The sequence below is a fragment of the Rhea pennata genome, chromosome 1 (genome assembly GCF_028389875.1).
Source record: "Rhea pennata isolate bPtePen1 chromosome 1, bPtePen1.pri, whole genome shotgun sequence".
In the NCBI taxonomy this organism is placed as follows: Eukaryota; Metazoa; Chordata; class Aves; order Rheiformes; family Rheidae; genus Rhea; species Rhea pennata.
In genome coordinates this window covers 16,084,459-16,108,786 of record NC_084663.1, presented here as the reverse complement: position 1 = coordinate 16,108,786, position 24,328 = coordinate 16,084,459, and the positions used below count along the sequence as shown (strand labels likewise).

The 24,328-nt window shown below is 34.2% G+C and overlaps 1 protein-coding gene across 5 annotated transcripts in view; it reads left to right on the top strand.

The window, feature by feature from the left end:
• LRRK2 (leucine rich repeat kinase 2) overlaps positions 1-24,328 on the top strand; it is a 71,650-nt gene that overhangs the window by 33,756 nt on the left and 13,566 nt on the right. For 3 of the 5 annotated variants that reach the window (XR_009959250.1, XM_062582429.1, XM_062582446.1), the window contains exons 21-42: positions 1,894-2,015; positions 2,787-2,856; positions 3,340-3,560; positions 4,049-4,299; positions 5,562-5,710; positions 6,880-6,973; positions 9,072-9,258; positions 9,609-9,790; positions 10,278-10,507; positions 11,321-11,448; positions 12,724-12,942; positions 15,039-15,240; positions 15,893-15,981; positions 16,921-17,108; positions 18,053-18,207; positions 19,222-19,368; positions 19,523-19,714; positions 20,401-20,547; positions 20,875-20,975; positions 21,090-21,280; positions 21,499-21,659; positions 22,456-22,626. Coding sequence is in view for 4 of the 5 variants with exons in the window: in XM_062582429.1 (XP_062438413.1) it covers positions 1,894-2,015; positions 2,787-2,856; positions 3,340-3,560; positions 4,049-4,299; positions 5,562-5,710; positions 6,880-6,973; positions 9,072-9,258; positions 9,609-9,790; positions 10,278-10,507; positions 11,321-11,448; positions 12,724-12,942; positions 15,039-15,240; positions 15,893-15,981; positions 16,921-17,108; positions 18,053-18,207; positions 19,222-19,368; positions 19,523-19,714; positions 20,401-20,547; positions 20,875-20,975; positions 21,090-21,280; positions 21,499-21,659; positions 22,456-22,626 (3,597 nt within the window). In the remaining variant the exon portion in view is untranslated. Of the gene's footprint in view, positions 1-1,893; positions 2,016-2,786; positions 2,857-3,339; positions 3,561-4,048; positions 4,300-5,561; positions 5,711-6,879; positions 6,974-9,071; positions 9,259-9,608; positions 9,791-10,277; positions 10,508-11,320; positions 11,449-12,723; positions 12,943-15,038; positions 15,241-15,892; positions 15,982-16,920; positions 17,109-18,052; positions 18,208-19,221; positions 19,369-19,522; positions 19,715-20,400; positions 20,548-20,874; positions 20,976-21,089; positions 21,281-21,498; positions 21,660-22,277; positions 22,363-22,455; positions 22,627-24,328 lie in introns of those variants that run through there. The other 2 variants (XM_062582438.1, XM_062582456.1) reach the window with 2 other exon arrangements.

Genomic DNA, 24,328 nt, shown 5'->3' with positions numbered 1-24,328 from the left:
TTTGTCTTTTTATAATCCCAATCTAGCATGCCAGGGCTAGACAGTAGCTACAAATTCCTTTAAAGTAATTAGGTAACTGTGAAACTATCATCTGAGGAATAAGCAGGATGCAAAAAAACCCCATAAATCAGTTGCTTGTTTGTATTTGAGTTTAAAGACACTTCTCGTGCAAAAATCTTACCTAAAATTTTATGTTCCCTTTGAAAAATAGGTCATAGTGTGTAAGTATGTGTCTTTATATACAAAATTAGGACCTTAAAACGTTTAATTAGATTATCAACTTCAGATCAGTTCTTCACATGTTGAGTTGCTTTCCTATAGAGAGAAAGAGTGGGATTCATCCAAAAAAATTTAGACATCAACTGTTTTGATGTCTGTTTCTGAGCTAGTCTTGTAGATTCTATTTATAGTCAATGGTAAAAAAAAAAAAAAAAAAAAAAAAAAAAGCTTCAAGACCACGATTCATCTCATCATAAATAATCATAAATAAACCAGATCAATTGTGATCTAGAAATGCTATGTTCCTTGGACTATCCATAAATAAAGACCACCCATCTACATCTATTATAGAGGATTATATTGTTAACATACAAATTAGGTGAAGTAAGGTCTGTCACAAAGATCTTTAATTGATCAAGGTAGTTGATATCCTTAAATATCATAAGGATATTAGATTGCTCTATCCCTTCCAGTCTCTCAACCTATATTGCTACAGATAGCAATGTTGATTGTGAATATTACAGATATTTTTTAGAAATACTATCTCCACTGTGATTCCCTAACTCTGATTTGCCTCTCAGACCCCGTGGATGGGTGGTCTGTGCCAGATCCAGCTGTGCTTTTTCACCCAATTGATCAAATTTTAAAATTTAAACTTAAATTTTAAAATAATTAAATTGATTTAATTAAATCTATTAATTTAAATTCAATTGATTTAATTAAAATGTCAATTTAATTGACAGTTGAATCAATTGCTTTAATTGTCATCTGTACTTGCCATCAGTATAGATGACAACTCTGTATTCAATCCAGCATCATTCTTGGCAGGAAATCTGCATGCCTTTAACTTGTAAAAAACAGCATTTCTGCATATAAAATCTGTATTTTGATAAAAACGGTAAGTGGTCTTATCATGCCTTTTGTTTATTCAGATGTCACTGTTGTATTTTAGAAGTGCTGGCTACCTGAAATCATCACAGATGAACAATTTGTATTTTGGAATCAGAATCCTAAGGATTTTTTGTTAATTCTCTTTTTTGTTCTCTTCTTTTGCATCATTTGGTGCCATTTTTTCATTACTGTAGTACTATAGCACAGACACGTGATACTGATAGGTACTATTTGTTGTCCCACATAGAAAAGTTGTTAAGTTATGGGTAAATTATGGTAAAAAGTATTGACTCTACCAACAGGAATGATTTTAGGAATTACCTGGAAATTAGGAGTGATTTTTAGGCAGTTCTGAAGGGAGGAATAGTAAGTGCATGCAGATTACCCCAGATTGGCTTTGGTAGTACTCAGTAAACATAGGAGTGCAAATGTATTTTAAAATAAAATTTAAATAAAAGTATACTTTGCACTGCAGTAGCACAAAAATGTGCTATGTAAACATAAACAATACCAACTGGTTGGAAATTTTAATAATAAAGCATCAATGTAACAAGCTGCAGTTCCTGTTTGGAGCATGTCAGGTTGTAATAGGACATGTTAGCATTCTCAGCATGTTGCACACAGAATTAAGCAATGAGCTGCTGCTAAGATTGACGTGTTTGAAATGTCTCTCTCCTTTGTATGTCTGCATCTGCGTTATCTGCGTTACAGTTGAATTCTAAGTCTCAGCTTTAAATACATTTTCTTATTTTTCTCCTCTCCTGTGTTACCGCTTTGTGGTAGGAAGTGAAGGTTCATTTTTTATAAAAAAGAAGTCCAATTCCATTGCAGTCGCTGATTTACACTGTAGGGAAACAGCCTTGCAAAGAGGTTCTCCTACGTTGCCGCGCCATTCCTACTCTGTGGTAAGTCAGGTTCTTTTTCCTTCCAGGAAAATTTCCTTCCTATTAAATCCATCTGTGTTGTGTATTGTAAAAGTACTAATAGTCAAGCGTTAGAAAACGTCTTGTAACCATACGGGTCATTTTCTCACTGTTACGATTTAGTATTCCCTTCTACTGTTGTGCAATTACTGTCCTCTAATTCAGGTCACTGTATAGATGAGAGTTTATAGCAGCAAAATGTATGCTCAATAAAAACATACATGTTTTTGTAAATTGCTCAAATTTCCAGTCTGATATTTTAATACTGTACAAATGCAAATCAAAAGCTGAGGGCCAATTTACAAAGACTAACTATCCTCTAGTAAAGCTAATCTACTGCCTGATGAGTGAAGGGAGATTTCAGAGAGGACAAATCAGTGTAATCAGTGTCATCTTCGTTTGAATGAGCTCACCTATTTCCATTGGTTACAAAAGGAAAATAGAGAGACTTAACTTTCTGAGAATTAAGTTAGTCTCTATAAATATCCATCTGCATCGTCTCACCTCACCCTAATGAAAGTCATTTTAGGTTGCCAAAAATGCACTGCTTCCAATACATTCAAAATCTATTATTGTTTCATACTGCATGTATCAGTAATTCTTTTGAAGGTGTGACCTATTGTTATTTTTTGAGATGTTTTTTGCTACCCCTGGAAGTTCTTACCAAAAGAAATGACAATCACAAGAAATGATATCAGATATCAGCATATATCTATACCTGTTCTTTTTTTGTTCTGTTCTGGAATTTTCCAGGGACCTGGCTCAGATTATGAACCATTAGTGAAACAAAGAAGAAAATTACTGCTTTCAGATGAATCTCCCAGTAAGTAAATTATAGAATTTAACACTTATAACAGATTTTCAGCCTTGTGAGTATATACAAGTATATTATACAAGTATAACATGCAAAGATTTTATAGATTGTGTATTTGTGTATAAGAGAAAGATACATTTTGAAATACTGGAGTAGAATACAAATAGTGCATATGTAGTGAAATATCTTCTTCCTGGGCTTCACAAATAATTTGTGTAGAATTCTGCAGACAATATAATTTCATGAGTGTCCTTATTGGTTTTGGAAAGCTGTTTCTTCTGTTGTACAGCCCAAAAGTGTCTGTCTCTTCCCTAGTTTTACAAATTTGTCTCTTAATAAAAGTCTTCATTGAATTTTATGTTAACCAATATTGAGAAATTCACTATCTCATACACTTTTTGATCCCAAGATGATTGATCTTAATTTTAATTACTTGATAAATGAAATAATACTACTAAATGATTGTATTTTCCTATGCTTTTGTTTTAATAGAAGGAATCTCAAAATTCTCTCCACATTTAAGGCCATCAGACAGTCTTTCATCACTGATCTCAGAGAAAGAATATATTAAATCTTTAGATCTTTCATCAAACGAGCTGGAGAACATTGATGCCATCAGCCAGAATAGCTGTTTAATTAGTCACCTGGAACATCTTGAGAAACTGGAGCTCCACCAAAATGCTCTTACAAACATTCCACAACAACTTTGTGAAGTAATTCTGCATAATTTTATGTAATATGAGTTGAGATTATCTACAATACATTGCTTGTCTCCAACAATATACTCATACTAATACTACTCATTAATATGGGTATATATTTTTGCATACTTAATTTTGCACTTAATTTTTATTCAGTGGATTTATGTGCAGCTAGAGGTATAGACATATTCATGGAACTTTTAAAACCATTTACTGCAAAGGACTGCTCTAAGATGTGTGCACTACAGTGAGTAATGTAATTAAATAAATGGAAATGAGAACTGCAGGCAATTCATGTCAAATTTCATGCAACTGAGTTAATTTTATGGAATGCTGTATGTTTTATATACAAATATTATGGATTCCTTTAGTGTAACTGCTGTTCTCTGCTATTTTTCCCAGTAAGACAAATATAATTAAATTAATAAATTGCATAACAAATAACTCATTTTAGAACTTACAAAATCATTTTTTAAAAACAAATTATTCTTTTCTTTCAGAACTTGAAATGTTTGACATACTTGGATTTGCACAGTAATCGATTTACATCTTTTCCTATTTATTTACTGAAAATGAATTGTATTGCAAACCTTGATATCTCTCGAAATGACATTGGACCTTCTTTTGCTTTGGATTCTTGCTTCAAATGTCCAACTCTAAAGCAGTTTAATCTATCATACAATCAGCTGGTGTGCATTCCTGAATTTCTTGCAAATGTTGCAGAAAACCTGGAACAACTATTGCTAGAAGGGTAAGAATAGTACCAATAAATGGACAGTAGTATAACAAGCATAGCAGAAAATAATGTCTTTGTCATCTTGAATAATACTGTTATTGCACAGAAAAGATAATTTAATCAGTAATTAAGCATTGTTGTTATTTTCTAAGTATGTAAATTACTGTAATTTTAATTGTTAAATTACAAAGTAATTTAATCTGTTAGCTTTGATAGAATTTAATAGCATGGCACAAGAAGACATTTTCAATGACATACTGAAAATGTCATATAACAGCATTATTTTTACTGTTGTACTACTCATCCAAAGGGTTCTTTGTGTTGCCTAACATTTAGCTACTTTTTCTGTTATGTAAATTATTTTGACTGTATTTCAAAACCAAGAGTTATTTGAAATTATGATTCATGAAATTATGCTTATTGATGTGAGTATATTTTAAATGACAAAACTAGAGAAAATACAAAATTTTGGTTTACCAGCACTTCTTACTATACTTGTTAGTGAGTGAAATAACTCGTACCATAGAGGGAATTCTTACAAATACTATTATTGATAGTTCTGTAAACTACTGATAGTCTCATATATCTCCCTTAATTTGTTATTTTTAATGAGTGTGATATTTTTTACCACACAGAATAAAGATAACAAGATACGTAACTAAAACAAACAGTATTAAAGAATCAAATCAAATTCCCTAAAGTGAAGATTTTAAATTTGCAATCTTATTGCAATTCCTCTTTAGGTGGATTTTTAATATTATTTTAGCAATATTACCCTTGCAAAAGAATGATGTGTGGTCCTTTTTATCCCTGTCTTTTTCCAGCCTCTTTCCAATGTTGTTCTTTTTTAGAATACATTGTACCATAACATATAAATCCTAAATTACGCCTATGGAATTTTCATTTTTTTTTCTACTTGACCATCATTCTGTGATCATAATCCTGCAGAAAAACATCTTTAGTAAACAGATGTACTCACAAATGTATCACTGCCTTTTCTGTGGGTTTGAACGGCATTAATCGGGAAATGACACCTTATTATACTTTCTGAAATTTGTTCTACAGATTAATTAAAATAACCCAAGTATCAGTCATCGTTATTTCATGTTACTGCATATTCCAGTATTCTTGTTGGCTGGTCAGTGTTTATTTAGATGAAATTCTTAGTTTTAGTTATCTGTGTAGGAATGGCAATGTCTGGTCGATACTCTACTTTTCCTTTTTAGTTAATGGTTTCTGGGTGTTACATGGATTTCTTTTTCTTCTTGTTATCATAGAAACAAAATTTCCTGCTTATGTTCACCTGTATGCTTGAAAGAGCTGAAAATTTTAAACATTAGTAAGAACAATATTTCAACCCTTGCTGAGAATTTCTTCGCGGGCTGTATGAAGCTGGAGCTGTTCAATGCCAGGATGAATGCCCTTGGTAAGCACCTAAGGAAGCAGAATCCACCTTTTAGAAACCTTTCCAAGTCACAGAATTCTTAGCCACCAGCAGTTGTCTCAGAGGACAGTCAAGGGAAACCTATGCTTATCCTTATTTAAACTCTTCCCTAGGCATCAGCTTTTGATCACTATTGCAAACAATATATAGGGCTAGGTGGACCTTTGGTGTGACTCAGCATAACTGTCTTTGTAGTGGATGCTCTAAAAATGGTTGAGTGTGGTTGGGATGATACATACCATTGTGTAAGGTTCAAGACAGAGTGAAATTGTTTAAAGTTAGCTTGAAAAAAAAAAAAGCCCAATACTGTACTGAAGTACATATCAATTATTATCACACTATATCCAGCATTGACTTCTGAAAAGGTGTTTTATTTAGTCACTTAAATACATTTGTCAGTTGAGATGCCCTGAAGTATTCCACTTGGCTTGTGGCTACTGGTCCAGAGAATGCAGGTCTTCCTTTGATCCTGTGTTGTATTTCCATGCTATGTGCTGATAGCTCAGGTACCACGAAGCAGCTCACCATTTCACTAGACTCCTGTATTTAAGCAATTGAATTGAGCCCAGAATTTTTTTAGTAGCTTAAGGGTGCAAAAGCTTCAAAATTAATTTACCTATGAAAGATGATATAAATGAAATCTTAAGATATTGTGGGAGTTTGTAAGTTATTTTTAGAATTTATTTCCCTCTTCAGGATATAAAATTTTCTATTTTGAAATCTCTTATTGTCATAGTGTTTTGGAAGGTAGGTCTTACATGTGCAGTGAATAAACACAGTTGAATCAAAAAGTTTTTTTTATGTGCTTATGACCTACCACACACTGAGTGAATGATAGGAATACTGGCAATACAGTAAAGTGTGAAGATTACTTCAGTGTTTAGTGCCGATATGACACAAGTATAATAGAATGTAATGTGATAAAAGCCCATACTTTAATTCTGTTCTACACTTCTTTCGTGTTGGGAGTTCAGTTTTAAAAGAGCTTAAAAGTAACGTTCAGATTCTGCCCTTGGCAGCTTGTATAAGGACCTATGTATATAAGATGATAGACGACCTTTTAATCTGTCTCTGATTCTAGAAAATTCTAACTTTAAAAATAATTAAAGTAATGCTGAAAAAAGTGGGATTAACCCCTTTTTCTGTTCTAGAAACAATACCTGATTTGTCATCCAGCATAACAAGTTTGAAATTATCTCAAAATCATTTTATTAATGTTCCAGAAACAATTCTTCTTCTACCACAGTAAGTTATTATTTTACTTATTGAAGTTAGTCATGTTCTTGATGAATAAAATCTAATGGCAAGGCTTTCGTTAAGTAGAAAATTCAGTATATTTTACTCATTTTCAGGAAATCCTCTTTAAAAGATTGAATCTAAAACTTAACAGCTTTTAACTGAAGTCAAACAGTCACATTTTCTTCGTTATTTGGAGAAATGCTACTCCTCAGATAAGTCCAGACTACACAAATTAAAAATATCTTCCTTGACTGCTGAAGCTGACAGTTCTTACTTAGAAGACCAGAATTAATTTATCTTTTTCTTAATACCAACACTGTAAAAAGATACTGGTGACTTTTCCTTTTCAACAAGTTCTGCAGCTTCAGATTTTTGCACAAGGCTACTGAGATCAGTTTTTCACTTCCCAAATATAACAAGATATTTATTCTCAGAGAATGACACTTACCCTAGATAGAATTGTGATAGAAATGCATGTGACATTTCTTTTTCTTTACCTTCAAACCATTACTCATGGAAATCAGAACTTCCACTTTTTTTTTTTAGAAGTTCCTGACCTTAACAGATCACTAGAATCAGATGGTAGGAGGAGTAACTGGAAGGGATGATCAGTTGTCTGATAAATGTGGGCAGATGGGGGTGCTGATGGCACCATGAGGGGGAGCAGGTCAAGAAAGAGAACTGATGCCTACAAGACAACTGAAGAAAGTGGGTCTAATAAAGCTGAGATGGAGAGTGGGAGGAAAGAATAAGCAAATTCTTCTGAGTGCAGAAACAATCAGATTTGGACAGTATTGTTAGGCTATGTATGTGACAGTTCCAATACTTAAAAAGAAAGACTAGTGGGTTATATTAATCAAATTTAAATAGAGTATGTTCTTATTAACATGACTAACCAAATGCTGTACTAGCATGCTGTTGTTTAAACTCACAGCAGCAAATCCGGTGGATGTATTGAAAAAGATGCAGCTTTCAGGTTCCATGTCTCCTAGACCACACAAGTCAATAAGGAGTTGAATTAATTTCTTGGTGTTGTTCATGCCACAGTGAAATAAAAACAACATATTTGTCCAACAGATGGCTTATTAAAAAGAAATATTTGTAATCCAGGTACTTTATTATGTGGTTCTTGTGCATGCACATAGTTGAACTATATAATTTATCCATATGTAGAGAGAGAGAGAGAGAGAGAGAGAGAGATAAATAGATAGATAGCTGTGCACAAATATGTATTCATAGAAACATTCTGAGAAAAGCACAGTAAGATATCCATACCATATGATGTTAATCTCCTCAGTTAGGAGCAAGAAAGAGAATGATTCAGATCACTTAGGTTAAGTGAGGCTCCATAGACTATAAAGGGAATCTTGATAATATCAGGAGCTTCCCTATTGCTTTTTTTTCAAAAAATGAAAAGTATAAAGCACATGAAAATACTTATTAGTGTTATGTTAGATTGAAATTAACGTTTCAAATACATTTACTCTGGTAAATTTGATGTTGCACATACCAGTGTGCTTCACGGTCCTGTGCTCACGTGTAACTGGAACCATGAGCCAAATTCTGTTCTCTGATACCTGGGCATAAACTTTGGCAACTATTGTCCACAGTTGAATTAGGGAGTATTTGCGTTATAGAAGTGTGAACAATATTTGTCTGTGTCTATCTACTAATCTGAACAAAGCCATGCATATCTATGTGTTGCAGAAAGAGGAAAAAAGTGTACTGTTATCTCCAAAACATGCATGTGCACTAATTTAAATTGATTCATTAATCTTCAGTCTGAAACATATAACCTAGTACAACCTGTGAGTTTGTTTTAATAATTAGAAAATTTCATTCATAGATTGAGAGCATACTTTACTCGTTTGTATTTATATTTTCTTATTTTTTAATCTGAGATAATGAAAATCTATTTATAATATCTTCTTAATTACTTTTGCTTGTAGTAGTAATTTTCTATCTTCCCATCTACATTCCTCTCAGAAGACTCTGTTCTAATATCTACTCCATTTATTTGTTTATTAAAACTTCATATATTCCAAATTAATCTCAGTTTTATTTCATTTGCTAACTTTTCTCTTTTATATTTTCATATTTTTAGTTTGCGATCAGTAGACTTAAGCCAAAATGAGATCATAAGCCTGCCTGGGCCAGTGCACTGGAAATCATTAAACTTAAGGGAGCTATTATTTAATCACAATCAAATAGGGGTCTTGGACTTGAGTGAAAAGGCGTCTGCATGGTCTAGGCTAGAGAAACTACACCTGTCTCATAACAAGTTAAAGGAGGTAAAGTATGAGATTCTATCTCAAAAAAATGAAATCACTTTTCAATTTAATGCAGGTTTGCAATGTTCATTTGACTCATGTCACCCTCTCATATCAGTGAAAATTCTGTTAATAAAATGATAAATGAGACTCACCATATTAAGCTTTTCTATGTCAACTGTGTCATATAATCAGTTTTCATAAATTCATTATGAGCTCCTTTGTCAAGAATGTTAACTCTATTTATTTAAAAAAAGTACAACTGTAAAAATAACACCTAGTTTTATTAAATACGTAAGGAATTTATGCTCATAAAAACAAAGGCTTATTTTTTAAATGCTTAGCTGTCCATTAAATATTCTTTTATCTAGGTTCCTCCTGAAATTGGTTTCCTAGAAAACTTGACTTCTCTGGACCTAAGTCATAATCCCGATTTGAGATTCTTTCCAGATGAAATGGGAAAGCTGTCTAAAATCTGGGATCTTCCTTTGGATGGACTACATCTTAATTTAGACTTCAAACATGTGGGATACAAAGCCAGAGACATTATCAGGTTTGTTGCCATATTGTTCTTGAGCATTTTTGTTTTGCTTTCTTGGGGTATGTAGTCAGCAGTAAGGAACCAACATACCCTTTTGAAAGGAATTGCTGATCTGTCAAATGATACCCAGCTTAACTGTGGCTCTGTTACTGTACAAACATACATAAAGTAGATTATAACCATATAATAATATAATCATATTATTTCATGCTTCTATAAACTGTGTGATGAATTGTTTCTTACATGTTTTTTGTGTTACTAAGAGCATTGCACAGAGCACATTCTGGAGTAATTACAAAACAAAAAGACACATTGTGAATTAAGCCTTGAGTTCTGAATCAGAAATTAGAATAGGCTGTAAAAATCTCAGTAATATCAAACAGATATTTAAAATTTGAAGTAAATGATGTCTGTTAGGATTTTTGCTTGACCTTGGGTTCTTTTGTTGGTTTCATTATTAAATACTTAGGTGAGTTTTGCAAACTATCTTTTATGCCAGATTTCTTCAACAAAGACTGAAGAAGGCTGTACCTTATAACAGAATGAAACTCATGATTGTTGGGAATACTGGCAGTGGGAAAACAACACTGCTACAACAACTAATGAAGTGCAAACGAACAGAATTGGGGTCTCCAAAAGCTACAGTAGGCATTGATGTGAAAGACTGGATCATTCAAGGGAAAGGCAAAATGAAGAAAGAGCTAATATTAAATGTCTGGGATTTTGCAGGTATTTCAAGAGCTTGTTTAACTTTATTATGGTCTTTTCTAATACAGTAATGCATTTCTTATGCTTAGAATCAGCCTGTAAAATTTCAAACTGTAGACAGTAGAATCATGCAAACTTATGTCAGAAGTCAAATGACTAGTTATGAATTAGTGAATTCTGGAAATTTTCAGTTAATACTTCAAATTTCACATAAAGCCTTAGGAATTTCTCATCACCAGATTGGTCTGATCCCTCATTTCAACCATAGCGCTCTAGAATCATGAATTCAGAACAGTGAGAAACTAGCTGTGTGATCATTTAAATACAGCATATACTACAATGCAGAGACACAGAGGAGAAACATTCAAGTTAAATATCCAATTTCAGTTAAGACATACTGTGATTTTAAGAACTTAATCATGTGAATTTAGTCCTCTATTATTTTGCAGTTGCTGGAAGGATGGGAGGAAGGGAGGGAAGAATTTAAAAAAGAAAGAGTTAAAATTTTGATATGTAGAAAATTCAGTGGTGAATTGTGACCTTCCAATTTCTCTTTGCAGTGACCATGTCTATGCAGTTTATTGGAACTTGCATCTCTTGATTTGAAACTAGTTTTCTTACTTCAGCATTACAGTTCAGTCAGTGAGATACCTCAGAGTACCTACCTAAAATTCAGTGTTGTTATAGATTTACTGTCCATTTAGATAATTTTTTGTAAGCATTAATTTCATTTGTGGAGTAGTGATCTGAGAACAAGTGATGTTCTGCTGCTTTTTTGTGATCTGGAGATGTTCATAAGAGAAGTCCTAGACCATGAGTATTTTCTATCGTCAGGACAAGAGGAGTTCTACAGCACCCATCCTCACTTTATGACCCAAAGAGCTTTATATCTTGCTGTATATGATCTCAGCAAAGGACAAGCAGAGGTGGATGCTATGAAGCCATGGCTTTTTAATATCAAGGTATTAAGCAATAAATGTTTTACAGAATGGTTTTCCATTTTCCAGGAAGTTGTTGGTAAACAGTGAATTTGCTGCAGATTTTTTTCTGAGGGAGGGAAGGAGGAAAGGAGCTCTTCAGCGAATAAAACCAATAAGATGAAGCAAGACATATATGTGTAATACTAGATATGAAAATACCTGCAGACATGCAAAGACATGATTAGCACCATTTTGTACGTGAAATGGCACAAGATGTTGTGCAGAAGAATAATTTGCATGTTCTGACAATATTTTGAATTGACTGATAAAAAGAAAGGAGTAATATTAAAGAGATGACGAGTTAGGCTTGCTTTTTTTAATTACAGCAGTGTAAATTCTGAAGAAATCAGAATTTCACTAATTCAAAACTGACTAGATGTGGCTTGAAATCATGCTGCTAAGTTTTTGCTTAGCATCTTAATGATTCTAGGGCTACAATAGGTAATCTGGGTTATATATATATTTTATATATTTTTTTTATATATTTTATATATTTTTTTATATTTTTATATATTTTAATTCTGCTACAGATGTTTTATTTTCATTTGGTGGAGTCAATCCAAGAGTGAGCATTACTCATGTATTGCTTTCAGTCTGATGTTAGTCCTGGTTGAGCAATGCAGTTATATTAAGATTTTGTATACTGACCCTTGTTAACCATGTTTTTTTCACTGTTTACAACTTGAGTAGAGATGGTCAGAATTGCAGTCAGTTCAGTTTTGATGAAGACCATTTCCAGCATACTCTTTTTCGCTATGCAGTGGTTGCTGGTATTTCATTGCTGCATTATTCCTATGATAACTAACACTTTACTTTTCCATTTTGTTTTTTTAATGAACAGTACAGCTGCACCTCTCTCTTACTGTGTTATTAATCTGCAAAAATGAGATCCGGATCTAAACTGTTTCCTTTAAAAATAGTAATTGTTTGAATCTCTATTCTGATTTAGACTGCTCTCTGTATATAAAAATATATGTTAGACTGATAGTGTTTTATTATCTTGTTCAATCAAGGCTATTATATGGCTATGTTGTTTAAAATTACTCTGAAAAAACATGAGTTACTTATTTCAGATTTAGATCTACCAGTTACTCAGACTCATTTAAAAGAGCAATATTTAAGAAGACAGAGGAACAAAAGGTTGCTTTTTTAAATTTGTTGGATGATTTGACTAAATAGTTCATTTTATATGCACATTAAGAAAATAACATCAAAATTGACCATTGACTTAATAAACTATATGGATCGTGCTAACAGGCTCGAGCTTCAACATCTCCTGTCATTCTTGTTGGCACTCATTTGGATATTTCTGATGAAAAGCAACGTACAGCCTGCATGAGTAAAATTACTAGAGAGCTGCTGAATAAGCGAGGCTTCCCTGCAATCCAAGACTATCACTTTGTGAATGCTACAGAGGAATCTGATTCCATTATCAGACTTCGGAAAATCATAATAAAGGAGAGCCTTCACTTCAAGGTAAGCTAGATATTGTTTGTAACATTGAAGACATCCTGGTTTTAATTAAATGCATTTTAAACACATTAATTAAGCACCTAATTAAACACATTTGTAGTGTGGTAGCAAACTCATCATGCCATATGTATCATACCTTAGACAAATGAAGGAAATAATGAAGGAAAATCATCAGCTTTGATTTCATTTCTTTTTCTATTTAAAAAAATCAGTGTAGTAAAAATCTCAGCTAAGGGTAAGTTTTATCTGTGAACAATAGAACCATTTAATCTTTTTCTCATGGAAATACCTGATCACAAACAGTTCATTTTTGTTCAATGGCAGTGGCAGCAGCTAATTGCAATAGTAAGTATTGCTATATTGCAAGATTTCAGGGGACAGATAAAAGGTTTTGTGAGTGGAAACGGGAACCCTTAAACTGAATGAGTCTCCTAAACTGAGAATCTGCACTCAATAGTTCTGTTCTCTCCAAAGCCATCGCTACCACTCGTTCCCTGTTGTCTCCTTACCCACGGCATCCAGCGCTATCAGTGTCAGTGACAAGTATGAAGAAACTAACCCAGACATGGAGCTTATAGAAAGATAAGGCTCAATTTATAGCAAAAAACAAATATGTTTATCCAATGCCAAGCATGCATACAATGCCATTACATGTTAAAGAGAAGAGGTTATCTCTTGTGCTACTGAAATCAATAGCAAAACTTCATAAATTGCAGCAGAGCCCAAATTTATTCTGCATTACTGCTCTGAAGATTTTAAAGAAATAAATTATGTATTTATGACTAGCCTCACGCTGCTATGGTAGAAAGGAGGGAGAGAGTGCAGACTCCTCTTCTCTCAGAAACCACCAGTTTAGCAACATCTATAATCTGCCTAACTTCATTCCACAGTTGAAGGAATAGTGAACCATTACTAAGCGGCAGCAGGGTGACCTGTTGAGGTGGAATGAATTGATTTCATTTCTTATACATCCAGAAGACAGGAACAGAGCAGATAGATGTAAAAAAAACATCCTACATCTCACCAGATTGTTTCAGCACTCAGGAGACATTCTGACTTTTGAAAACGCTTCCCTCCTACGTACCTAAAAATTGCTCCTCTAACATCCACATCTCTTCAGACTATGGTATTCACTGATGTTTAAATTTCCACCGCATAAAAAAGAGGTAGCCAAAAAGAAAGGAGATAATTTCCATATATATTGTAGACATTTTGTGAAAGGAGAATTACAAGATACCTGGTTAGAAGTTAAGCAAAGTGACTTAAGTATTAAACGTTGTAATTAAGTGCTTTGAGTCTTTCAAGATTACATAAGGTAGTATTGGCGTATATATAAAAAAATGCCACAGTGCACTGGTATTTAACTGCTTTGATAGAAAGATTATAAACTGAGAAAGAAGCCAATTTGGAAAAGGTGGGCAAATTGTTTCCTCTCCCCCCCTCACCCTAATATGACTACCTTAGTGTCCAAGGAGAGAGAACCTGATCAGATGCTAATGCCGAAGGTCAAAGAATGTATCCGGGAAGGAACTCTGGCTACAGGCCTAGGGCTGGGTCCCCCACTGTGTTTCGCTTCAGTGCTGCTAATCTGGCCAGACTTACTCCTCCTCCTCCTCCCAACTACTGATCATCATCACTCAACTGCAGAAACTTTTAATTGAGCTACTACCCTTTTCCCTCCGCTTCTGACTACGAGTACACTATTTTGGCCTTTTTCTTTTATTTGCCAGTTGTCCCGTGTTATCCTCTGATTCATGACATCATGTGTTCATACAGTGAATACTTTCCTTTGGTTTTAAACAAAAGTTTCTCTTTATCCTTTCAGAAGATCTATCTTTTTTTATTTTTATACATACCTATATTATGGAAATATTCACTTCTGTGAATATTAATTTATAGAAAGACATTCATATTATAATTCTGAATAAAAATTTAGTTCCATCTAGCTTTCAGAAGCCACGTTAGTCAACAAATGAGTGGTTTTGTTCTTTATTGCCATTACTATTGAATGGAGACTCCCAGCTTACATCCTGGTTACATCACAGTTTGCATTTCCCATGAATAAATTAATAAATCTGATATTATTCCTAATTACACAGATCAGAGATCAGCCTGTGGTTGGTCAGCTGATTCCTGACAGCTATTTGGAACTGGAGAAGCAAATTTTGCTGGAACGTAAAAATGTCCCAGTTGAATTTCCAGTGATTGATCAGAACCGCTTGCTAAAACTGGTACAAGAAAGCCAGTTACAGCTGGATGAAAATGAGCTCCCTCATGCTATTCACTTTCTGAATGAATCAGGTAAAGTATTCTGTTCAATGTATAATATTTGTTGTTAGCAGTTGGCTGCAACTCTGCAGCAGACACACTTGTATGCACTTTTTAACCTTGCACAGTATTGTCACAATATGTTGAGCTGAAATGCTAACTTTGAATAATGTTGCAATTTGATAATCCAGATCTTTATCATAATGAAATTTCATGATATAAAGAATCAGTTCATTAAAGGTTTATACATCTTACCCATCTTTGAAAACATCGGACCTGTTGGTTAGACCACATAACTTCTGAAGAAAGATACAATCACTAGAATAGCTTTCGTAGAATAGCAGTTAGGTGAATATATTTAGCAGCATGTACCAGTACCATACAGACTTCATAACTATAAATATTAAATCACACTGAATACCTGCTTGACAAAAAAAAAAAAAAAAAGGAAAGGAAAGGAAGAAAAAGAATTCAGATTACAAAGCTAACAAAATAAAAAGGTAAAGCTCAACAGACCGTGATTGCATTCTATTCTCTTGAGATATTGACATAAATTCAATGATTATTTGTTCTTCAGATTGCTCGTATCAAGCCATCCAAGAAAGACCAGCCCAAAGCTAGATGCTTATTTTGCTTCATATAGAGTTTAAGAAGTACATTACTAATGACAGTATTCTTTGCACAGGTGTACTACTTCATTTTCAAGACCCAGCACTGCAGTTGAGAGATCTGTATTTTGTAGATCCTAAGTGGTTGTGTAAAATCATGGCACAGGTTAGCCTCTGATTACTTTTTATATTTACATGCACGGAGCTCTTTCCTCTGTCTTAAACCATGGTGTCTTAACAGCCATCCTTTTTCACTTTTTCTTTACAATTTCAAGACGTAGTCTTTCCTCAGCTCCCAGAATCGTTTACCTGGCTGTTTCTCTGCCCTTTGCATTCTAAGCAAATGTCTGACTCTACTTCCATGTTCTTAGGCTGTAATGTCCAATATCATTTACACTGCACTGGGGCAAGAATTGTTGTATAGCAGGAAAAACTCCAAGGATGCAGAATCCTGCAATATGTTGTTATAGATTGAGGTAAAACCTGGAAGGCTTGATTAAAGTAGTAAGGGTGGGGGAAGGAGAATCACTGTGTGCTTGGTACAGACAGTAGCTGAAGGTAAGTGATACGTAATCATATATTAGGACACGAGGGCAGCAAACTGCCTGCTTAAGTGAATTCATCATTGACATCTTAGATGTTTATTCAGATTTCTGAGCTTCTGAAACTTTACATTGCATTCAGTGGAGGAATTGGAGTTCCAAAAGATTGAGTTTGAGCCTTTAAAGCCAGTGGGAGTGAGAGAAGACTTTGCAAGTCAAGTAGTCTGTACCAGTCTACTTGTGTGAAGTGCTGATATGAAAAATCACTATACATAGGTTCCTTTCTGACAAAACTTTCACAAATTAACATGCAGAATAATTTTCCTTACAATGTGAAACAATGAAAGCTACTGAAGAATGGTAGCCCACTAGTGGCTTGGATAGACTAAATTCATTCACTGGCGTCTTCTTGCTGAAGCATGAAATGTTTGATTTCACTGTGATAGGGAATCCATTCTTTCTGCTGAATTATAGACTACCAAGTGTTTCAGGAAACAAAGTTTGTCAGAAAAATGCAATCCATTGATGACTGTACATCTGAAATTGTTCAACTTTTTTTAAAGATTCTGACAGTGAAAGTGGAAGGCTGTTCTAAATACCCTAAGGGAATTGTAAAGCGTTCAGATGTGGAAAAATTCCTTTTAAAGAAGAGCAAGTTTCCTAAGATCTACATGTCACAATACTTTAAGCTTCTAGAAAAGTTTCAAATTGCTTTGCCATTAGGAGAAGATCAACTACTAATCCCAAGCAGGTAAGCAGAGAGCTAAAGCCACAAATGTGCCATAGAAATCAATCAGAATGAAAACCTCCCATCAGGCTATAATGATATTTTAGCTTAATTAATCATAAGGGCAATTTCACATATGAAAACAAGACTTATTGCCACATATTTTTGTAAATGCCTTCACAGATGTGTTAAATTATTCTTGTAGCAGATAAACCTTACATCATATTAGCACAGAGGTAAATAGAATATATAAATGATAAATTCCTTCATGAGAGATAGAGTTATTTTACAGTTACCATACTTTGAGACTACAGTGGGAAGACTATAATATAGCTTTACACTGCATCACCAGTGTGCCAACATTACATATATTTATTGCAATATGAATTTTGACTATGATTTCCTATAATCTACTTGCTTGAAGTCAAAACTCCAGTCAAATTACTGTGAGGCAATAAAGTTACTTTGAGGCAATTTTACCTCTAAACGATATAGTCATTAAATGTGGTGACGGAAAAGGAGTTCTGAATTTGAATGCTGTTCTTTTGCTTTAATTGAAGGAGGTCACACAGTTTCTCTGCTTCAGTTACAGATTTCCCTAACATGTTTAATGGAGAGAGTATTACATGGTTGTATTGATTAGTATTTCTAGTCTGTTCAGAGTGCTGGGATATGAGGATTTTATCTGAATTCCTCTCATCTACTTTACATGTGCCTCACACTCACGTTCTTTGATATGTAATGATTGCCAGTGAGGTTGTGTTGCATTCAAATTAGAGCAGAACTTGACTTTAGCACAAACAAACAGAAAATAAGCAAATAGATTTGCTAAAATAGTCCACTTCATGATCATTTGAATCATCCATTCATTAATAAATAATACATTTTATATAATAAATAATGTATGTCATCGTGCAGTTTTGATAAAGCATGTCACTAAATACAATCTGTTGTTTTTATTCTTACAGTTTGTCTGATCACAGACCTGTTATAGAGCTTCCCCACTGTGAAAATTCAGAAATTATCATCAGGCTTTATGAGATGCCATACTTCCCTATGGGATTTTGGTCCAGACTGATCAACAGGTTGCTTGAAATATCACCTTATATGCTGTCAGGAAGAGGTACAAAACTTTAGCTTCAGAAACAACAGTGAGCGCATTTGCTTTAAATGCCACACCTGCATGTCCAGGCTCTGATTACTGTTACATTTTTGCTTTAGCTGATTTCTGGCCATTTCACAAATGTGAGAAAATAAACTGTGGCCGTTTTGGCAACCTAGAAATATTCAGGAACCTATGGGGCCTGATCTTTTTGTACACAACAGAGTACAAAAGAAAATGGAGGTATAAGCAGCCTCTTTCACTCTTTCACATGCTAGAGATTGAAGAAATCTTTGTATTCGTGCAAGATTGGCATTCACTTCTACAAGGAATATAGAAAAGAATGTCTTCCTCACAGAGCAAGAAACTGCTTTTCTTCAGGGTCATCTATTCTCCCCTTATGAAGGGAAACTCTACTTTTATCAGAAACGTTTTTTTTTCTTTAATTTTTTTCCCATTAATTCCATGCTTTGACAGGGGATCTATCTCCTGAACCTTGCAATTGCATTCATATTTATTTTTTTAATATGTGATTTACAAATATGTGACAAGTATGCGAAATATGTATTGCTAATGCTCTACAAATATGAAGTATAAACATCTCTGCTACAGTGATATTTGATCTCCTCCTGAACACAGAATTCAGATGTGTGCACATTTCACTATATTGTGTGTGATAGAAGGACAAAATAAATCATGGAGGTTTTTTCCTTACATTACCTAAAATACCTTCTATTTGAATCTATGTGTAGCTAACTCCCTACATTCATTACCTGTGCAGTGCCATATCATCTGATTCAATGTTTAGTGTTTGTGGATGTATCTTACAGAACTGATTACCAGTTAACATATGTATTCAGTGTTTATGGGAGTATTCTGCCTGCAGAGGTGTAGTGTTTGTTTTGTTTGTTATATGGATGTGCATAAATCTACAATCATAATTAAGTATCTAAAATAATATGAATTATTCTGAATATTTGAAAATATGACACTTCTATTGGAGATCAGATTTTTTTAATCTTTTTTTTTTCCTAGAGCGAGCTCTTCGTCCTAATAGAATGTATTGGAGACAAGGCATCTACTTGAATTGGTCTCCTGAAGCTTATTGTCTAGTGGAATCAGCAGTATTTGACAACAATCCAGACAGTTTTTTGAAAATTACAGCACCTTCTTGCAGAAAAGGTTAATTATTCCCAAGCCTGATTTTTGCTCCAGTTTGATTGCCACTTGGCACTTTGGTTTGTTGTGCTTTTGCTTTTTGGAATGTAGAGTTTGTTCTTGTAAATAGAAGTATGGCAGGTAGAGGCTGTAATTTTCCTATTTTGGCTTTTTAAAGGTTGCATCCTTTTGGGACAAGTTGTAGATCACATAGATTCTCTTATGGAAGAATGGTTTCCAGGTTTGCTGGATATAGATGTGTGTGGTGAAGGGGAAACACTGTTGAAGAAATGGGCTTTGTACAGCTTTGAGGATAGTGAAGAACACCAAAAAATACTGCTTGATGACTTACTTAAAAAAGCTGAAGAAGGTAAATACTCACGCCATTTGAAGTATATCAATAAATATTATATAACATCCCCTTTATAACCTTTGGGCTTTTCACATTATTTAAAAACATTACATTTCAATAAAAATAGTTACAGTATGAGTCAAAGCAATTTATTCTTTTTTATCCTAGAACTTTCAATGTAACTGTACAATAAGGGGCAGATTGCAGGTACTCTGTGTAGTTATATGTAAAGTGGCAATAGTGAAAAGTGTCTTTATGTCATGATACTAATTGTGAAACTTCATTGATGAAATTCAATCCAGCACATAGTAAAACTGATACTAGATATTGCAGTTGGACAATGTGAACAGAAAGAAGGCAATATTGATGAAGACAAATCACATACTGATAAAATGTTTTCTTTTTCTATACAGAGAGAAAAATAACCTCTCATTTTGGCCTTGTTACATAATAGCAACTGCTGATCACATTTGATTGTGCACAGGACCTTAAATTATTTAAAGATGTAAGATACTGAATAAATTGAATGGGATACTTAATTAGTAATCGATCACATGTATGTATGTGTGTATATAGGTGTGTGTGTGTGTGTGAAGCTCATTTTAGGGGTGTTCGTCATACGCACTCACAGAAATCCATTTATCTTTCAATGCTTTTTGAGTAGTGACTATGCTTTTTTTCAACGTCTCATTTATTTTTCTTAGGTGACCTTTTGATAAATCCAGATCAGCCAAGGCATACCATTCCAATAGCTCAAATTGCTCCTGATCTGATATTGGCTGATTTGCCTAGAAATATTATGTTGAACAATGATGAACTGGAATTTGACAAAGCTCCTGAATTTCTCTTGGGTAAATATTATTTTATAGTTTATTTTACAAAAAGCTACTGTAAAAGAAAACTGTGGAAATCAGTTCTGCAATACATGGAAAAAATTTTAGAAACTTTTCTTCTCTAGAAATGTGTTTTTAATATGCTCTGAATATCAGGTTGTTGAGTTTTTAATTTTCCATTAGTATCTATGCAAAGACATTGGTTTTTGTTTACTTACATTACTATCCTAAAGCTCAACACAGTAGATGGTCCACATATTTTTTAATTTGGCCTTTTCAGCTATTTTTGAGAAATGGTTGAGGCCCTTTGTTTTTAATATTATTTTCAATTTCATCTTTGAAAAGGTGATGGTGGGTTTGGATCTGTGTACCGTGCATCCTATGGAGGAGAAGAGGTAGCCGTAAAGATTTTCAATAAACATACTTCCCTCAGGCTTCTAAGACAAGTAAGAAATGCTGCCTTAGTACAAGACTTCAATCTCAAACTCTTCTCAGAGTTCACCTCAGAACTGTGGAAGTTTTGCTACCTGCATTATTTCATCTGATTTTACCATTTACAGGAGCTTGCAGTGCTTTGTCACCTCCATCACCCCAGTTTAGTGTCTTTGCTGGCTGCTGCAATCCGTCCCCGGATGCTGGTGATGGAATTAGCCCCTAAAGGATCTCTTGATCGTTTGCTTCAACAAGACAATGCAAGTTTAACTAGAACACTTCAGCACAGGATAGCTCTACATGTAGCCGATGGCTTAAGGTAAATGCAAATTTTATGCTGCTGTGATAATAGCATACAGCTGCAAACGGGACATACTAAAAATGGGAAAGCTTATCGTTTCTGTTATTCTGTTTTGTTATTCAGCTGTCATTTGCTGTTGTATGAATAATATATGAGTGTGTGTGTGTGTGTGTGTGTGTGTAGGTATACATCTCTTAATTATGAATGTTTTCAGTATGTGCTTTTCTGATTAATAGGTACCTGCATTCAGCAATGATCATTTACCGTGATTTAAAGCCTCACAATGTGTTGCTCTTCACACTATATCCCAATTCAGCTGTCATTGCAAAAATTGCTGATTACGGCATTGCCCAGTACTGTTGCCGAATGGGAATAAAAACCTCAGAAGGCACACCAGGTATGGAAAAAATACTTTGGTTTGCATTGCATTGTGCCAAAAAGAATATATAAAATGTTTTTGGATTTGGAGTCTGTAAGAAAGAATGTGCTTGAACTCCAGCCTACACTGTAGTGGGAATCACTGTATTACAAGTTATGATGGCAGATTTAGACCTCTTGGCCTTTCTTCCTAGTCATGCTTTAATTCCTTTTATAAGATTGGGCAGTATATTGAAGCTTTAAAAAGAGAACAAACTAAAGTACATGCACTAATCTTGATTTTTTTTAATCTTGTTTTAGTATGTTTATTGTGATATGATACTGAAATTATACTGCAAAAATCACTTGTGTTTGCATTTTTTGAAGGTCTTGATTTTTTAAAAAATGCAGTGAATACTGGCACTACTCACTGATTTTAGAGAAAACATTTTTAAAGCCCTGAACACTGCAAGAAATACAAAAAAGCCCTTTGGTCTTGGAAACAGAATATGAGGGTGTGACTTGTAGTATTAAATACTAGGCCTTCAGTAAACACTGTAGACCTACCCTTCCTTTTAAATATTCATTGATAAATGAATTGTTTTTGTGTGTAACAGTGCAGTACCTCCTTAACTGGTATATTGTCCCCTTCTTTTAGACTGATTGCTGGTATTCTTGGTAATCTGCCACATGCAAACTATTGCCAGCCCAGAAATGATGTGCCATTTTTGTTTACTTCCTGTGATATTTTCATCAATGAGTATTTACTTCTAAAAGGATAAAGATGGCTTCATCTTGGTATGAATCATAACTATTAATAAATGATTTATTTGCAGGGTTTCGAGCACCAGAGGTTGCCAGAGGAAATGTTATTTACAATCAGCAAGCTGATATTTATTCATTTGGCTTGCTTCTGTATGACATTTTAACAGGAGGAGGTAGAATAATGGAAGGCGTGAAGTTTCCAAATGAATTTGATGAGTTAGCAATACAGGGAAAGTTACCAGGTATGCCTTATTTCTTCAAATTTTAACATGGAAAGAGACCATTTGTCCTTCTTTGCTCCAAAAATGTTGTCTCTGAATAGTGATCAGAGGAAGAAACCATAATAGCTTTTAGCAGTTTGTACTAATTTCATGCTGTCTTCAAATAGTGAGAAATAGGTAACTGTTAAACATCCTACTTGGTATAATGTCATGTAGGTTCAAGGAATCCAGTTGGATGTGCTTTCTAATATCATGTCTGAACTTGACCCATACGTACTACCGCGATTATGTATATCATATAGTAAGATACAACCAATTGAACTTCTGTTCTTTGGTCCTGACACACCACAGGAAAAAAAAAACTTTTATAAAACTGTTCATAAAACTTCTTGATGCCAGTGACTTTAAAGGACTGCCACTCCTGAAGGATTGAAATAGGAGTTCCCTTTTTACCTGTCAAGAGTGGGAATTCCCTGCCTAGCTACATAACATTCTTCATTCTCCATCTGCTTTGCACTATGTAGTTGCTGATTTATAGAAATAAGACTGGACATAATAAGAAGCTGGACCTGATGTAGTCAGATGGACAATGTAACTCGGTATTTGGCAACTTCTTTGTAAAAAGATGTTGGTGATTAATACTACCCTCAGGAATGAGTACTACAAGCTTAGTGCTTGGTATTCATATTTATTGCCCTGCAGCAGTGGATATGCTCATGAAGTATTCTTTAAGACTGTGAAAGAGGAAAGGGCAGCAACTGTATCTGTTGTTCCAGTACAGCCTCTCTTTCCATTAGGAAAGAGAGTTCTTACATTTTCTACTTTTAAAGGAGAATTGTCCAATTCATAATTCAGATTGTCTAAAAAACATGCCCAAGGAGGATGGCCATGAACCAATGACCTAGTATCTTTTGAGTGCAGTTGTTCATTCTTCTGTTTGCTATATTATGATCCCTATGAAGTAATGGAAAGCATTAGTTTCTGGAGATACTACAGCTCCATCTGTGTGCATGCTCATTATTCATGTACTCCCAGCAAATAAAAGGCTGGCTAAACTCAGAAGTGAACAGTGCCTATCATTTGTTGAATGAGATATGTTCATTTGCAGGTTTTCTTCAGCCTTCTTTAATGTTACCTCTGGCTAATGTAAGACTGGAGTATCTGCTGTGCATTTTATTGAACCAGAAAAAGCAATACAGACACTGTTATTAATGACTAAATTTGGTCTTAAGAGATGTCAGCACTTACAGCAATAAGATATATATTCAAAGCAGTGAGTGTGAATTTAACTTCCACATCTCATAAATATTATATTGAGTTGCTTATCTAAATTGCTGTAGAATGTTTTGAAAATTTATCGGTATTACATGTACTCTGACCAAACACAGAAGAGTATTTTTTCAAAACAGTGTGCCTAGGAAGTTAAAAGACTAAGGACTGAGATTTCTGAAAGCCTTGAATGGTCAGGGTTAATCAAGTCACTGCTCATGCATATCTGTGATGCAATCCAAAGTATAGGGATATTCTGCAGAATCCATTTGGTGTAGCTTCTGTTAATGACAAAGAATCTAGCTCTGTCACTCTGGTTTTTCGTTAATGGCAGAAGAGCAATTCTGAGCTGTTAATGGTAACATTTTACCTAAGGGTATGATATTTCTCAAAGCAGCTTTGTAAGAAGTTAGATAAAATCTTATTATAAGAATAAAGTTATTCAGAACTCTCA